We start from the raw sequence: 17,529 nt of genomic DNA on the forward strand, positions 1-17,529 counted from the left end.
TCCCACCGCCCTTGCCGGAAGTTAGATGCCCGTTTCATTGGCCCCTATCCAGTGGTGGCGCAATTAAACCCCGTGACTTTCAAACTCCAACTTCCGCGTTCAATGCGCATTCACCCAGTGTTTCACCGTTCCCTGCTCCTTCCGGCGGATGGTGTGCGACCTGATACAGACCAACCGGCCCCCCCTCCTGTTTTGATGAATGGGGAGGAGGAGTTCGAGGTTGAGGACATTTTGGATTCTCGCTTTCACCGCCGCCGCCTACAATATCTCATTGACTGGGTGGGTTTTGGCCCTGAGGAACGCTCTTGGGAAGACGCCTCCACAGTCCATGCTCCTGATCTAACCCGTCGCTTTCATCAGACCTATCCCACCAAACCGCGACCTCGCGCCTCGGGGAGAGGGCCCCAGTTTGGGAGGGGCCTTGAGGAGGGGGATAGTGTGATGACCCATGGGCCTTGTAGTCCTGCTCAGGACATTGTAATTCCTGATGAAGATGAAAACTTGGGTTTTTTACCTTCCCAGTCTGAACTGGATTCCTCTCAGCCAGATCTTTCCCAGGCAGATCTGGGAACCTTGCACCTGCAAGAAAGTTGTCTCCCAGAAGTATGTCAAACAAGCCCAGAGCCTACTTCTCCCGTGTTCTTGCGCCGGGAGTTTTGTAAACAACAGAGAAGTTTGGAATCAGCTTCGCGCAGGAGTGCGAGGATTGCAGCTAAGAATGTGGCCAATTAAGACTGCTTCTCGTGAGAATCTTTGGGGAGTCTCACATCTGGTCTCAGAGTTTAGCTTTCGGTTCTGATTCCCAGAGAACTGCTTCGGCGGGAAAGTTAGACTCTATTTAGGTGTTTTACCCGCGTAGTAACTTCGCGGAGTCAATTCGTCAGCCTACGGAGCGAGTTGTGTCTGGACAGCGCGCTCCGATTCAAGCCTCGCTCCTGCTCAAGCCTTGCCTTGCTATCCAGCCTTCGCCTTGCTTCCCAGCCTTTGTTTATCTACGGACTTTGCCTTGTTTCCCAGGATCAATCCTTGCCTTGTTCCACGGATTTTATCAAGTTATTCCACGGACCTTGTTCTTGTTCTTAGTTACCTTGTTCCACGTTCAAGCCTTGTTTCAAGTATCAAGTTATTTCCTAGCCTCGCTCAAGTTTCATGGACTAAAGGACCTTGTCATCTCCCCTCACTTTGCTTGGCAAAGTGAGTGTTTCGGTTATTGGATTACAACTTTGGACCTTAATATTTCTTATTGGACATTGCTTTTTTGGACTAATTCTGACCTTTCCTGAAAGGTCTAATTCTGGACTATTTTCTACACTTGTTTTTATTAACTTTATATATTCCTTCAATAAAGATATTAGATAGATTCTGGCCTCTGTGTATGGTTATTGGTGCTCTGCAGCCTGGGTCGTGACAGAAATGGACTTTATGCATCAGCAAACTTAACCCAAGAAATGGGCTGCTTTAGTTTATGGCTGATGCTTGTATCCCCACATGAACTCATAGGGCATATCTATACTGTTGAATTAATTCAGTTTGATACTGAAATTGAGCAATTTTAATGGGTCACGGATAGTGAGATCTGGACCACGGGTAGCAGAAGCCCGGTGCGCGGATACCGAGTTCTTTTAAGCGAGTGGCTAGTATCTGCAGTGGCCTGCTTGTGGATCTGTGCACCTAGCGAGACGAAGAAGCTAAGTCCAATGTTCCCAATCCAGAAATCTCACCAAGTTGAAGAGAAAGCCACCGAGGTATTTTATTCAAGTCAATTGAAAGGGATGCCAGCTTGCGGTAAGCCGCAGAAGAAAGCTGAGATCCTTGGCAATAGTAAAACAGACATTTTTATACAGTGTGTCCCTTTGAATTTCCCACGCTTGCCGTGCCCGGACCAGCTTTTTCCTGATTGGCGGAGGCACCCTGATGTCACAAATAGCTGGGAGGGATTCCCTTCAGGAGGCGGGATTGAGTCCCTGCTGGCCAATCAGAGGGCGCTCCTCGCTTCCATTGCAGATTTTCACCTTCCAATGGCTGGCAGAGGGCTGGCTGATGTATCAGACAAAGAATACATAGTTTTATGAATGGAATGCAGTGCCCCAACATCAGGACGAACAAAGAGAGGCTCTCAGGTCTCATGCATTCTATTGTTTTGATGATTGTCTTGAGCCCCGACCGAGCGGATCTGATGGCTCTGAACCAGTGTCCATTGTGTTTCAAAGCAACATATTCTCCAAGGTGATAGGATTACATGATCTGTTTCTTGGAAAAGCTGAAATCTCATTGTGGAAAACAGGACAAGTCATCCCAACATCAGGGAAGAAAATGCCAGGCGATAAATGTCTTTTCATGTGTCCATGTGGCTGCACAAAGAACAGGATGTCCAACTCAGAGTCCTGTTGTGTCTTGCACAGCCAGCTTTATGGGTCAGAGATGATGGGAGATTGAGTCCTTTGTGAGTAGGTGATGCCTAGGAATAGACTAATAATATAAAGGGGAAATATTGTTGCAAGATGTATTGCCAGTAGCTACTGCTGAGTTCCTTCATTCCTGCGAACGTTTGCTTAATCAATCTCAACAGGACTCTGAGCTCTCACTCGCTGCGGCTCAACATCAATACCACTTTAACTTCCATGGCTCAATGCTATGGAATCGTGGAAGTAGTTGTAGTATGACAACTTCTCTAACCTCCTCTACTCAAGGGTTTTGGTCCCTCACCAAACTACAAATCCCATGATTCAATAGCATTGAGACTTGGCAGTTGAAGTGGTGTCAAACTGCATTGATTTTACAGTGTAGATGCACCCCTAGATTCCTCCCATGCATCATCTGTCCCCTCATCTCAAACCAGTAAGTTATGGAGATCATTATCAGGTTGAATAAAGCATTTCCTTCAACTCAATGTATATGGAAGAGATCAAATGAGGAATCTCATGGTAAGATCACTAGGAAGGGCCTTTTTTTGACCCTCTGAATACAGTTAAATTTATTGGCCTTGGTACTCAAGTGTGACCCAATAATGACACATTTCTGGACTCAGCTAGAGACTCATTCAGTGCTCGCCTCAGGCAACATTTTGTGGAAATTCCTCTTTGCGGTGCATTCATGGGGATAGCATGCTTTCCCGTGATCAGGAATTGTTAGGCAATCGTTCTCAATGAGTAAAATGAGTAGCACAAGAAGAACAGTATGGCTTAATTTCTGCAGCAGATCGGTAATTAAAATTAACGAGCAAATGATATTCACATACATACTGCTTCCTGTATACTTTAAATGGGACCATTACCATTCTCCAAGGAATTGCTCTTTCATACAGCATTTTGATATTTCTTTTGTATTCTATTCAATTTTATTCTTCTGTTGCTTTGACCTGATGTTTAAAGTGCAGGATAGCAGTCAAAATATAATAATAATAGTAATAATAATAATAACAACAACTTTATTTTTATACCCCGCTCCATCTCCCCGAAGGGACTCGGAGCGGCTTACATGGGGCCATGCCCGACACAACAATACAATAACAGTAATAAGACAATAAAACAAAATCGCATCAATAAACATCAACATCAGTAAAACAGTCATAAAAGTCAGCATACAACATAAAATGTTAAAAATGGGAGGCTAAAACATGGATCTGGGCCAAAACGCAGAAAACTTCACATGGGAGAGGTAGTTTCAGAACTAAAATATTCAATAAAGTGCAAAGTAATAAATAATAGTGGCCAGGCATCCTGTTGTTGAGTGGGCAGATAGATCAAACCTACAATGATTAATCCTCAAAATATTCAGAATGACACTAGGAGTTGGCCTGAAAGGGTTGACGCCATGAAGCCTGTGGCCCCATCTACACTGCTATATAACACAGCTTTAAACTGTATTATATGTTCAGTGGAGAATCCTATAATGCAGTTCAATGGAGCAACATCTAGAGGGACACATGTTCCTGTGGCTGTGATAATTTAACATTACATTACATTTTCCTTCTCATTCTCTAGTCCTAAGAGATTATAATTATTTGCTGAACGTAGGCAAACTATAGTTAGTTTGAATTCTGGTTAAGGAAACATGTCAGTTCTGAGTTAGGTTTATAAACTTGGCTTCCCCCCTAAACCAGAAATGGGTAACCCATGATGCCCTTACCAGGTTCTAACTGAGGATGCATCTACACTGTAGAATCAATGCAGTTTGACACCACTTGACTTGCTATGAAATCATGAATGTTGTTTTTACAAGGTCCTTAGCCTTCTCTAACAATGAATGCCAGTACCTCACCAAACTTACACATCCCAAGGGGAATCAAATTGTATTCATTCTACCCAAGCCTGGGCAAACTTTGTCCCTCCAGGTGTTTTGGACTTCAACTCCCACAATTCCTAACAGCCTACCGGCTGTTAGGAATTGTGGGAGTTGAAGTCCAAAACACCTGGAGGGACAAAGTCTGCCCATGCCTGCACTATACCATTCTCAAACTGCATTATATGTCAGTGTAGGTCCAGTCATAACTAATGTCCTTCCTAGGCAACATGCTCTTGCATAAAGAGTTCACATGGTCCTGGATTGCTGATTCCTCTTTGGACACCTTGCTCTCCAATCCCATCAGTGCCACCAAGTCCCTGCCCCTCACCTGTCCTCTCTATTGCCTCCAAGGCACAGGGTTATTAGCGTGGCACAAATAGCACTGATGCCCTGTGACTGCTCTTCCAGGAACATTGTAGACGCAATCAAATGACAAACCTTTCTTTCCCGTTGTTTGCTCTTGTGAAAGAGTTTTTTGGGTTGTCATCATCATCCTGGGGTTTTTCAAATCTCCGCCCACATCCCTATTCCACTATCTTTGTTTACTTAAGTTTCTTCACTATAATAAAATAAGCAAAATGCTGTATAAAGCTGAAAGCTCTTTGGCTGGGTGCCAGCTGATAAAGGCCCGTCGAACCTTTTACTGAATAAGCAGATTAGACTCTGCTCTGGATGATGAATTGTTTGAATCGGAGTACGTTTCCCTTTTTTCATAAACTCTTCCAAAATCTTAAAGGTTTGCTGGTGAGCTCTACCAACTGTGGTTTGTGTTGCTTGTGATACCACTGCTGGTCAGGTCTTTACTAATAAATAAATTATCCAAATCACACACAACTAACAATAACAGAAAAAACAAAATAAGTTAAACAATTAAACATATATTTTTAGACATGTAATCTCTACATGCACCCACCACCCATGAGGTATATATTCATCCTTAATATTAATGATTCTTATATTGACTTCTTCTCCAAAATGCTAGTGTATGTTAATTTGGTTTTATTCCTTTTTCTTTGACAAATATATATTCTAAGAATTGGCCCCATATTATCTCAAAATCATTTCTTTCATAATTTAAGTTTGTTATAACTTAACATTATTGGAGTCATGTACCATCTCCAAATTGTGTTATAACAATTCTCTTTAATTCTAACCAACATATTTTTCACAATTCCTTGTTTCCAAATTTTTAACCATTCCTCCTTTGTAATATTGATTCCTAAGTCCCTTTCCCATTTATTTTTTTGTTCCAACTTTTATTGGATTGCTTTCTATCATTATTTTATAATTTTTACTTATTAATCCTTTTGTTACTTCATCTGTACCATTCTGCTTTATTTGTATTAGTTATTCTTCTAATTTTGTTAATTGTCTGCATTTCCCATGTTCTTTTATCCAATTCTTATTCTATGAATCCAATTGCAGTACTGCTAGTTAAGTCTTCAAATAATCATGCTGTGGTTTCCATGATTGAGTAACTCCACCTGTAATGTGCTCTTCCTCATTCTCCGACAGCCTTCCGGTTTGCCGGGTATTGTCGTCTTCTAAGAGTCACGTCATCTATGTCCACAGAATAGTAGCCATAAATTTGGTCATTTCAGCATTTAGGGGGAGAAAGGCAATGGCAATTAATAATAAATCCTATGGGTCATCATATATCAGAGTCAACCTCAAAGCATATAACAGGGCCTGTCCAATCAGCCATATGATGCAGAATATCAAGGCAGATAATCCACAATATCTGCTTTGAACTGGGTTATATGAGTCCACACTGCCATATAATCCAGTTCAATGTGGATTTTATACAGCTGTGTGGAAGGGGCCACAGAGAAACCATTTGCCTTGCAAACAAGGTTCCTTCTACACTGCTATATAATCCAGATTATCAAAGCAGATAATCCATGTTATCTGCCATGAACTGGATTATATGAGTCTACACTGTCATATCATCTAGTTCAAAGCAGATAATCTGGTTCATATGGCAGTGTAGAAGGGGCCTGAGAGAGTGCAACTCTCCCAAGTTCAGTCAATGTGTTTCGTTGAGTGGCGATTCAAAACGCTGGTCTTCAGAGTCCTAGTCCAACACTCAAACCAAGGTTGGCTTTCTTATTTGGCATGTGTGTCAATCCAACTTTGTTTAGGAGAAACACATTTTGATTTTTATCTGCGCAAGTAGGGTTAGGAAACTTAATTTTTTGGACTACAGCTCCAAAGATACGGGAACCCAAATCACTATTGTGGCTTGCTTAAATGAGACCGTAGAGCTTATCTGTTCTGTACATGCATTACAATTGTAAGGCATCCTGGAGAAGGGCAGCCTATCTATCCACATGCTGGGGATCAGTGCCCAGATATACTTTGACCTGCAGGTAATCGCGTGTTGCCAAACAATTATGTTTGAGTAATGAACCCATGGCCAAGAACACCGTCACCCTCTTCCCTTTTCGTTGGGTGACAGATGACTGCAGGGCAATCAAATGCAGCCATGGAGCAATGCTTTGAGCAATGACCTGGCAACATATTCAGGTCTTTCCTCCCAAGCAAAACACCTTCTGGTTGGAGCCTTTGTACACAGCTAAAACAATTGGAGAGGGATTGACACTCATTTCCTTACTCTGATCAAAATCTGTGCCCTCAAGGGCTGCTTGGAATCAATCAATCAATCTGGATTATCTTTAAAAAAAAAAGTCAGCCAGCCAGAAATGATGTTTCTAATATTATTTCAATGGGGATGGAGGCAGGCACCTGGTGACTCTCTGGATATTCTTGGGCTACAGCTCCCACCCTGTTTTCCCGAAAATAAGACATCCCCAGAAAATAAGCCCTAGTAGAGGTTTTGCTGAATTGCTAAATATAAGGCCTCCCCTGAAAGTAAGACCTAGCAAAGTTTTTGTTTGGAAGCATGCCCGGCACCCACCAAACAAAACACCAGAACTTGCAGGATCGGTAAATGTACATACCAGTTGTACATGGAAATAATAGTAATAATATATTAAATTGTTATATTATTTATATTTATGTAGTAACAAGAAATTTTTGACAGGAGTCATAGTTTGTCTAGTTTGGTTATGCTGGTTTATGATGACAACTACTGTACAGTATATAATAAATATTCATTTTTTTGTTCAACAATAAATGTGAATTATTCTTCATGGAAAAATAAAACATCCCCTAAAAATAAGACCTAGCACATCTTTGGGAGCAAAAAATAATATAAGACACTGTCTTATTTTCGGGGAAACACGGTATCAGCCCCGTCAGCAATCATCGGTAATTAGGGATGATGATAATCTTAGTCTGAAGGGATGCTTGTTGTTCACCCTGGAGCAAATTATATGGCATTTCACATAATCTATTTTAGGCAGCTCTGAATGGATAAAAATGAATGAATAAAAACAGTTACAGTATATATGTAAACAGAGATCTCTCTGTATGTATCTATGTTGACTTCTGGTGACCCCATGAATTTGCACAGGGTTTTCTTAGGTAAAGAATACTCAAGGGATAGGTTTTTAAGCTCCTTCCTCTGGAATATACCTGGAACTATATGGACCCAAGTCATATAGGGATTTATAGGTCATGATCAACATAGCGAATTGCCCAGATATACACCAGTAGCCAAGGAAACAGTTTTAACAAGGCCATTAAATGCTCCTTGTAAGTGGCTCTGGTCAGCATTTTGGATCTGCTGAAGCTGCCAAACAGTTTCTATGGGACGTTCCACATAAAGTGTATTAGAGTAGTCCAAAATGGATGTAATTGAGGCATGTGCGCCCAAGTGTGTCTTGAGTCCTCACTATTGGCATTTGAATTTTCCAACAATGGTAGTTGGAAAACATCCTCCATTGTTCTTAAGGATGCCCAGTATACCTTCTACTTGCCTCTGAGACTTTTTCTTCTAAATTGACAGCTGCGGGAATGTGTGAGAAATCAATTCAAGGAAGCAACAGTCATGCCAGATGATTTTGGGACATTTGAACCTGCTAAAACCTGCTTCCCAGCTCTGAGTCTTTATAGCATACAATATCCATTATTCATACACAAAGCTGTTTTATCGCCCAGGAACCCAATGGCTTTTCCTTTATATTTCTGCCGTGCTCGCTTCGGCAGCACATATACTAAAATTGGAACGATACAGAAAAGATTAGCATGGCCCCTGCACAAGGATGACACGCAAATTCGTGAAGCGTTCCATATTTTTTAGTGCCCCAAGAGAAAGACACCTGGAACCCCTGCTGACTCATGGTAAAGGGAATTGCTTAGCAGAAATGGTGTATTTTCTGCTGAGTGACACAAACAACTATGTAACTCACAAAGTAGCCCTGTTTGCTCTATCTGCAAATAAGATCAGAAAGATAGAATTAGATAAAATTGCCATCAACTGCCGAGGAGACTCAAAGGATTAAGTGGACTCACAATATGCATCTATATGTGAACTCTTTCGCAATTTTTTTAAAATTACTGTTAACTGGCATTGTTTTAACTCCTTGCGGGAGCACGATTATGGCTTCTGCTCAGTATCATTGGAGTCTATTGCTCTGAGGGTACTATTGTGTGCATGCGTTGCTTTTTGTCATAGCCTTGGGCCCGTACAATAAACTATTTTGAAAAAAAATATTTCTGCCATAAACTTGCACTCTTCTCCCTAATCATGTCCTCTTTACCTTCTTTTTTTGGCTAGAGGTCTTTCATACAATCCCTACCTTTTTCTTGAAATGGATCAACATCTTCTGGATGCAGTCAGGAGCATATCATACAAAGCAGAATGGTCTTTTTGGGGTGACTTTCTCAATTTACCATGGAAACAGCTGACCTGCCAAGATCCCTTCCACGCTACACAACTATAGCACTGCTGTTCCACTTAACTGCCATTGTTCCATATCATGGACTTATGGCATTTAGAATTCTCAGCCAGAGTGGTTCAAAGCCAGACCAAACTACAAACCCCAGGAATCCACAGGATGAAACCGTGGGAGTTAAAGTGGAATCGTAATGCTATAATTATGTAGTGTGGCTGGACACCAAGTGCCCAACCCATAACACAAATGTCAGAAATTGACCAAAATGGCTTCAGGGGTTACATGGCTTCCTTCTTAGGCTATAAAGCAAGGGAGATTGTATAGTCAGCACTTTACATTAGCTGGGGTTGGGGGCACAAGACCCCCATGAAAGTGAAAAGCCACAAATAAAGATTTTCCTATTTTTATTTTTTTAGAAGAGAGAACACCTCTATGAGTATATCTAGGTCCTCCAGCATGACTTTATGGTTGACTTCTACTGGAAACTGACCATATAATCGCATTGGAAGACCTAGAAATTCCTAAAGAGATATTCTTGAGGTCCTCCAGCAACTGGAGTCACACTGGAGGACCAAGAGATTCCTAGAAAACATTTTGCTATCAAATCCTTGGATAATCAAATCTGCAAAAGTAAAAAAATGCAAGTGTGGAGGAACATTTGTGGTACCAATACTCAAGGATGGAAGGAAGTGAAGGCTTAGGCCAACACAGGAGAAAGGTGCCATGACCCATACTGGGCAAGAGCAGTCACTCTGTGGCCATATCCTGCTTCTGCCGCCTGCCAAACACCTGAGGAAGCATCAGCTCTCATTATATGCTGATTCACTTCCCACAATTCCAGTTTCTTCAGATTTTTTTTTCCTTGAGGGTTTGTCTAGTAAGAGCCAATGTTCCAATTGACCGCTGATTTATTAGAAGCCTTTGGGATGAACCCATCTTCTAATTACTAGCATGCAAACGCAAGAAGCAGATTAATCTTGTCTGCATGCGGATCTGGTTTTGTCCTGGGCTCCAACTTTTCATTCTGTTGTTGGCAATTCACGATCCTGTTGAATTAATATGCTTCCCGGAATACATTTCTAAGCTTTGAGTGAGAGAGGCAAACATACAATTCCTCCAAGGCTGGCACCACACCTGGCATTTTTGGGCATCCGCCAAGAGCTTGGCATCCTAGCAAAGTCCTCATTTATGGTATTTTTCCAGCCTGGCTTTGTATTTCAAGGAGGAGCAGCTAGAGGCATCTAGCTCTTGTTTAATTTTCAAAGTATCCCTGCAGTGCCATTCCAAAATAATATAAGGAGAAATTTAAATTGCGAAAAGACTCAAGCTAGTCAGATGGTCTCTTTTATACTCAAGAAAAGAGTATGTACATTCACACAAAAGAGGGTGTGAATTTGCATAGCATTTGTATCCGTACAGATGCAAATTGAATGTTCCTGCTGTAATTTAAATAGAAAAACATCCCATCTCACAAGGTCACATGGAATTTGAATAATTTAAATGGTCATAAAATGCCAATGATAGACAACTGAAGGAAAGCCATCCCATCAATTATAGATGACATTGCTGAACTTTTCCTGCTATCAATACATTTCTTCTACTGTTTGCCCAAAATCTACAGTCCGATAATTTGAACCTATAAATCTTGACATCTGGGGCAGTAGAGAACAAATATTTGCTCTTTTCTATATGACAGGTCATCCAGTATTTGAAAAGTATTGTATGAAAATAGATAACATAGGCAAACAGGGCTACCAGATACAAAGCAAGAATGTGTTTAAAGCTTACAAAGTTGGAAAGTATGGATCGACAAGTCAGTTTCTATTGGTGAACGGCATTATATGAGCCTGCTACACTGACCACATAATGCAGTTTCAGACTGCATTATTTGGCAGTGTAGATGGGGCCAAAGCCACTTTTCTTCCCTTGGATCATTTTTCTATATTATTTACCTGAAGAAGCCAGAGATTTGAAAGCTTTCATTATATATTTTTGTGCATTTCAGTTCATTAAAGAAGGTATCTTTTTAATTAACTTTTTTGTAATATGCATTGCCAACATAGTTGCCCCATCATAAATGAAGCTCAGTGAAAAGCATAATCCACTAAGCAGCAACAACAAACAAAATTAAAATTCCAGTACATAAGGTTTGTTTCAAGAAGTCTATTACAGTCCTATTCCTGATAGCAAACATACAATAATTAGACATTTAAATATTGTACTTTTGAAGGCAACCATAAGGTTGAAGTGGCCCAAAATGGGTTTGACATCCCTAGTCTAGAGACAGTTTTATTTTTTTTAAGCTAACATGCCCCATGCTTTTTTTTTTAAAACCGATTATGAAATGTTCAAAGAAATTGCTATATAAAACTCTGTTTCGTTATTAAAAACAGGAAGCAAAGGGAGGAAAAATAATCTTCTTTCACTTTTAAGCCTGATCTATGTTACCATTGGCTTTCATGGGTTACAGTCCACTTCCTTTAGCGGACTGATCTGGAAGACAACAAATAAGACTTTGTTTTATATTGTGGACCATCCAGTACAACCCCCTGCTATGAAGTAGGAAAATGGCATTCAAAGCATCCCCAACAGATGGCCATCCAGCCTCTGTTTACCACACTCCGGGGTAGAGACTTACAATGCTGAACAGCTCTCCCAGTTAGGAAGTTCTACATTTTAAGTACTTACAAACAAGATAGATTCTGTAGGTTTGGGTTGCTGTGAGTTTTCGGGGCTGTATGGCCATGTTCCAGAAGCATTCTCTTCTGATGTTTTGCCCACATCTATGGCAGGCATCCTCAGAGGTTGTGAGGCCTGTTGGAAACTAGGCAAGGGAGGCTTATATATCTGTGGAAGGTCCAGGGTGGGAGAAAGAACTCTTGTCTGTTGGAGGCAGGTGTGGATGTTGTAATTAATCACCTTGATTAGCATTTGATAGCCCTGTGGCCTCAAGGCCTGGCTTCTCCTAGTCTGGGAGAATCCTTTGTTTGGAGGTGTTAGCTGTCCCTGACTGTTTCCTGTCTGGAATTTCTCTGTTTTCAAAGTGTTGTTCTTTATTTACTGTTCTGATTTTAGAGTTTTTTTAAATACTGGTAGCCAGTTTTTGTTCATTTTCATGGTTTCTTCCTTTCTGTTGAAATTGTCCACACCCTTGTGGGTTTCAATGGCTTATCTGTATAGTTTGACATGGATGTTGTGAGAGTGATCAAGCCTTTTTGTGTTCGCAAATAATATACCGTGACTAGGTTGGTTCACCAAGTGCTCTGTTATGGCTGACTTCTCTGGTTGAGTTACGTCTGCAGTGCCTTTCATGTTCCTTGATTCGTGTTTGGGCGATGCTGCGTTTGGTGGTCCCTATGCGGACTTGTCCACAGCTGCATGGTGTACAGCAGACTCCTGTTGAGATGAAAGAATGAACCAACCTGGACACAGCATATTTGACAACACAGAAATGCTTGCCCACTCAAATAACCACCATGTCAGACTACATAGAGAAGCCACTGAAATCCACAAGGATGTGGACATTTTCAACAGAGAGGAGGAAACCATGAAAATGAACAAAATCTGGCTCCCAGTATTACAAAAAAACTCTAAAATCAGAACAGTAAATAAAGAACACTCTGAAAACAGAGAACTATATTGTGCTATGCTAATAATATAATATATTGTATGTAAATATAACTTGCAAGTCGCCCTGAGTCCCCTTTGGGGTGAGAAGGGCGAGATATAAATGTTGCTAATAAAATAAATAAATAAATAAATTTCCAGTCATGAAACAATCAGGGACAGCTAACACCTCCCAACAAAGGATTTCCCCAGGCAGGAAGCAGCCAGGCTTTGAATCTGCAAGGCTATTCAATGCCAATCAAGCTTGCCAATTGCAACATTCACACTTGCCTCCAACAGACAAGTGTTCTTTCTCCCACCCTAGACATTCCACAGATACAAAAACCTCACTTGCCTAGTTTCCAACAGATCTCACAACCTCTGAGGATGCCTGCCACAGATGTGGACGAAACGTCAGGAGAGAGTGCTTCTGGAACATGGCCATACAGCCCGAAAGACACACAGCAACCCTGTAATAATAATATCGTAATATAATACTAATATATTAAATATAATACTACTGATAACATATGATAATAATAATAATAATAATAATAATAATAATAATAATAAATGTATTGTATATTTGTATATATTGTATATACAGATATACTTCGACTTTTAAATAGATAGATAATGTTATATTATATACCCGGCCTTGTGATGAATATACCACCCATCCTTTTGTCCAGCCCAGAAGAATGTATTTCCCACGTGACACGGAGTCACGTGACCCTCCCTTTGCCTTTGTTTCCCCGCCGCCCCCCAGCCAGAACAACGCGGTGGGAGGTGCACAGAACAGCCCCGTAATGAATGGAGTGGGCCGGGCAACAGCGGTCCCCGCCGCCATGACGACAGAACCCGGCGTCGCCCTTGGCAACCTTTGTTGCCGGCAGAAGGAGAGCTCCTATTGGCTGCCGTGTCCGTGACGTCACGTTCTCTCTTTTGAGAAGGCCGGTCATAACCTGGCTGGCGAGAAGTGCGGGTTCAGTCGAAGAAAAAGGATCCGGAGAAAGAGAAAGAGAAAGAGCAAGAGCGACCTTGAGGGGAATCCGAGATGGACAGCAAACGGGAAGAGAGGTGAGAATATAATACAGTACAATATATATTTTTCTCCCCTGAGGCTGAGAGAGTGTGACTCCCTTAAGGCCTGCAGAGTCATCTACACTGTAGAATTAAACCGGTGTGACTCTACTTTAACTGTGGTCTTGAACCACAGTTTTATAAAGTCTTCTCTGCCAAACGTTGGAGATACACAGCCATATAATCCGGATGATTATTTGAACTGGATTATATGGCAATGTAGACTCATATAATCCGGTTCAAAGCAGAAAATGTGTTTTATATGGCAGTGTAGATCTAGCCAAAGAGTGCTGAGACCTCATTAAACTACAACTCCCAGGATTCTATAACATTGACTATAACATTAAAGTGGTGTCAAACCGCATTAATTATACATTGCAGATGCCCCCTAAGAGAGTGTGACCTCTGCCCCAAGGCAGAGCCAAACATTGGAGATACACAGCCATATAATCTGGATTATCCATTTGAACTGGATTATATGGCTGTGTAAACTCATATAATCCGGATCAAAGCAGATAATCTGTTTTATATGGCAGTAGATCCAGACAAAGAGTGCTGGTGCCTCACTAAACAACAACTCCCAGGATTCTATAACACTGATAGTTAAATTGGTGTCAAACCGCATTAATTCTACAGTGTAGATGCCCCCTAATAGAATGTGACTTTCACCAAGGCAGAGCCAGGATTCGGACCCAAGTCTCCATAGCTATAATCCAGCATTCAAACCACTTTGAGGCCCTGTCTACACTGCCATATAATCCAGTTTTTCCATCCAGGTTATCTATTTTGTTCTAGACTATATTGTAGTGTTAACTCCTATAATCCAGTTCAAAGGAGATAGCAGTTTTTGGATACTGGATTATATGTCAGCCTCAGTCTCCTTTGAGGCCCCTTCTACGCAGTTGTATAAAATCTCACATTGAACTGGAATGTATAGCAGTGTGGACTCAGATAACCCAGTTCAAAGTAGACATTATGGGATTTTCTGCCTTGATATTCTGGGTTATATGGCTGTGTGGAAGGGCCCTAAAAAAGAAAAAAATAAGGCATCAATCACAACAATAACAACAAAAAAGAGAAACTTGATTTGAATAATTAATGACAATATTACTTTTTTGGTGTTTGTCGGGTTCATTCCAAAAAGTCTTGCTGCATTTCCTAACAACAACGCTGTATAATAGGCTGCCACACTTCTTTTTCCTTGGGTGCATCTACACCAGGCATGGGCAAACTTCGTCCCTCCAGGTGTTTTGGACTTCAACTCCCACAATTCCTAACCGCCTACCGGCAGTAGGCGGTTAGGAATTGTGGGAGTTGAAGTCCAAAACACCTGGAGAGCCGAAGTTTGCCCATGTCTGATCTACATTATAGAACGAGTGTGGTTTGACACCATTTTAATTTCCATGGCTCAATGACGAGGAATCTTGGGAGTTGTAGTTTTGCAACATCTTTAGCCTTCTCTGCCAAAGAGTGCAGGTCGGCCTCACCAAACTATAACTCCCAGGATTCCTTATCCATGGCAACTTAAGTGATATCAAACTGTTTTTGCTTTTAATACATTTTTAATCAGTCTTTATGTTTACTTTTAAAAACAATTAGCATTTAATGTGTTGTTGAATGCTTTCATGGCTAGAATCACTGGGTTGCTGTGAGTTTTTTGAGCTGGATGGCCATGTTCCGAAAGCATTCTCTCCTGACGTTTTGCCCACATCTATGGCAGGCATCCTGGGAGATGGGAGGTCTGTTAGAAACTGTTTGAGGCAAGTGTGAATGTTGCAGTTGGCCGCCTGCTAATCAATGCTAATCAAGGTGATAAATTTCAACATTCACATGTTCTTTCTCCCACCTCGGACAATCTACAAATATATAAACCCCATTGCCTCGCTTCCCATAAACCTCACAACCTCTGTGGATACCTGCCATAGATGTGGGCGAAACATCAGGAGGGAATGCTTCTGGAACATAGCCATACATCCCAGACAACTCACAGCAACCAATTAGCATTTAATTCTATTTTAATGTTTGTATATTTTTAGATTTTAAATTTCATTTCATTTGGTTTTACTGCAAGCCTCATTGAGTCTCTTATGGAGAGAGAAAGTGGGGTAAAAATAAACACAACAAATATAATAATAATAATAATAATAATAATAATAATAATAAGCATACATTATTATTATTATTATTAATATTATTTTAGTTCAATAGTGTGAATTTACTCTGAATTTAAGGTACTGTTACCACTGTAAGAAGTGTATGAGAAACTTTAGCCTCTCTCTTGTACTTTAATGCTATTAATATTGAGATTTGCTATCCGAAGTGGAGGAAACTGAGGCTAGTTGATGAATTGCAGAATGTCTGAAGAGGAAATAGGTTTATATCATTATTCATCATATCTGAAATGGAGCTACAGTTGGAAAAATACCCAGGTTTCAGCCAATTTGTGAGTCAAATGTACTCTTAACTCAAGTTTCAAAATGACTTGGAGATTTCAAAAGTTTCAGATGTCTTCTTTCTGCCATCTCTTCTTCTGAATGTGCCTTTTTTAAGAATCCAAGAGTCCATCTATGCCAGGCATGGGCAAACTTCAGCCCTCCAGGTGTTTTGGACCTCAACTCCCACAATTCCTAACAGCCGATAGGCTGTTAGGAATTGTGGGAGTTGAAGTCCAAAATGCCTGGAGGGCTGAAGTTTGTCCATGCCTGATCTATGTTGTAGAATGAATCCGATTTGACACCACTTTCACTGTTCTGGCTCGGTGCTATGAACATACGAGATGTGTAGTTTGGTGCTATCCCGGCACTCTTTAGCAGAAAAGGCTTTTGTAAAATTAAAAAAAACCTTGGAGTTGCAGTTTTGCAAGGTCTTTAGCCTTCTCTGCTGAAGAGGGATGATGTCTCACTAAATAATAATAATCCAGCATATCTATCTTGTTTGCTGTGTCATACAATAAAATTATTATTATTATTATTATTATTATTATTATTATTATTATTATTATTTATACCCCGCATTTTCTCTCCACAGGGAGACTCAAAGCAATAAAACTATAACTCCCAGGATTCCATATCATTTAGCCATGGCAGTTAAAGTGACGTCAAACTGCATTCATGCTACAGTGTAGATGCGTAGAGATCCAACATTCAGATCTCTACACCATGCTGGTTCTCATTTAATTTCAATAGCTTCCTCCTATGTAATTGTGGGATTCATAGTTCGGCAAGGCATGTAGACTTCTCTGCTGTAGAGCTTTAACAAACTCCCCTGAAGCATTTTAACCTCTCTAGGGGAGCTTCCAGACTGCCCCTGTATCCCAGGATCTGATCCCAGATTATCCCAGGTTATCTGGCAGTGGGGACTCATATATTCCAGTTTAAAGAAGATAATCTGGAATCAGATCCTGGGATAAAGGGCAGTGTGGAAGTGCCCTTGGAGTAAATTCTGAGTTTGTCACCAAACTACAAATCCCAGGTTTCTATAGCTTGGTCACCAATCTCATATATTTTAGCCCTGGAATGTTTAGAAAGAAGATTTTTGAAAATATACGAATCCTTGAGTGATCAAGAGCTGCCACGTTCAGGTCAAAGGCTGGATCACTGCCATATAATCCAGTTCAATGCAAGTAATCTGGATTTTATATGACAGTGTGTGATGTTTGAATTAGAAATTCAATGCTATTGGTGAAAAAGCCAAGAAATCCCGAGCTTCCTGGCATAAAATCACAATTGGGAAAGGTAAAGGGAGCTGCAGAAGAGGG

At 40.8% G+C, this 17,529-nt stretch overlaps 1 protein-coding gene, 1 long non-coding RNA gene and 1 other non-coding gene across 3 annotated transcripts in view; 2 read left to right on the forward strand and 1 right to left on the reverse strand.

Annotated features, from left to right (window-relative positions):
* Positions 1-5,643: 5,643 nt before the first annotated feature.
* LOC134299889 (uncharacterized) lies at positions 5,644-13,423 on the reverse strand. The gene is made up of 2 exons (XR_010007139.1): positions 13,342-13,423; positions 5,644-5,844 (listed from the first exon to the last, which is right to left on the reverse strand). It is a non-coding gene; the product is annotated as an uncharacterized LOC134299889 (long non-coding RNA).
* LOC134292817 (U6 spliceosomal RNA) lies at positions 8,379-8,485 on the forward strand. Its single transcript, XR_009999952.1, has one exon. It is a non-coding gene; the product is annotated as a U6 spliceosomal RNA (small nuclear RNA).
* A 173-nt stretch (positions 13,424-13,596) lies between the features above and the next one.
* Positions 13,597-17,529, forward strand: part of pnp (purine nucleoside phosphorylase) — a 28,714-nt gene continuing 24,781 nt past the window's right edge. Inside the window, exon 1 of the mRNA XM_003223869.4 lies at positions 13,597-13,769. Coding sequence (XP_003223917.1) covers positions 13,747-13,769 — 23 coding nt within the window. The 5' untranslated portion in view covers positions 13,597-13,746. The remainder of the gene's footprint in view (positions 13,770-17,529) is intronic.

Source organism: Anolis carolinensis, chromosome 6, assembly GCF_035594765.1.
Source record: "Anolis carolinensis isolate JA03-04 chromosome 6, rAnoCar3.1.pri, whole genome shotgun sequence".
Lineage (NCBI taxonomy): Eukaryota > Metazoa > Chordata > Lepidosauria > Squamata > Dactyloidae > Anolis > Anolis carolinensis.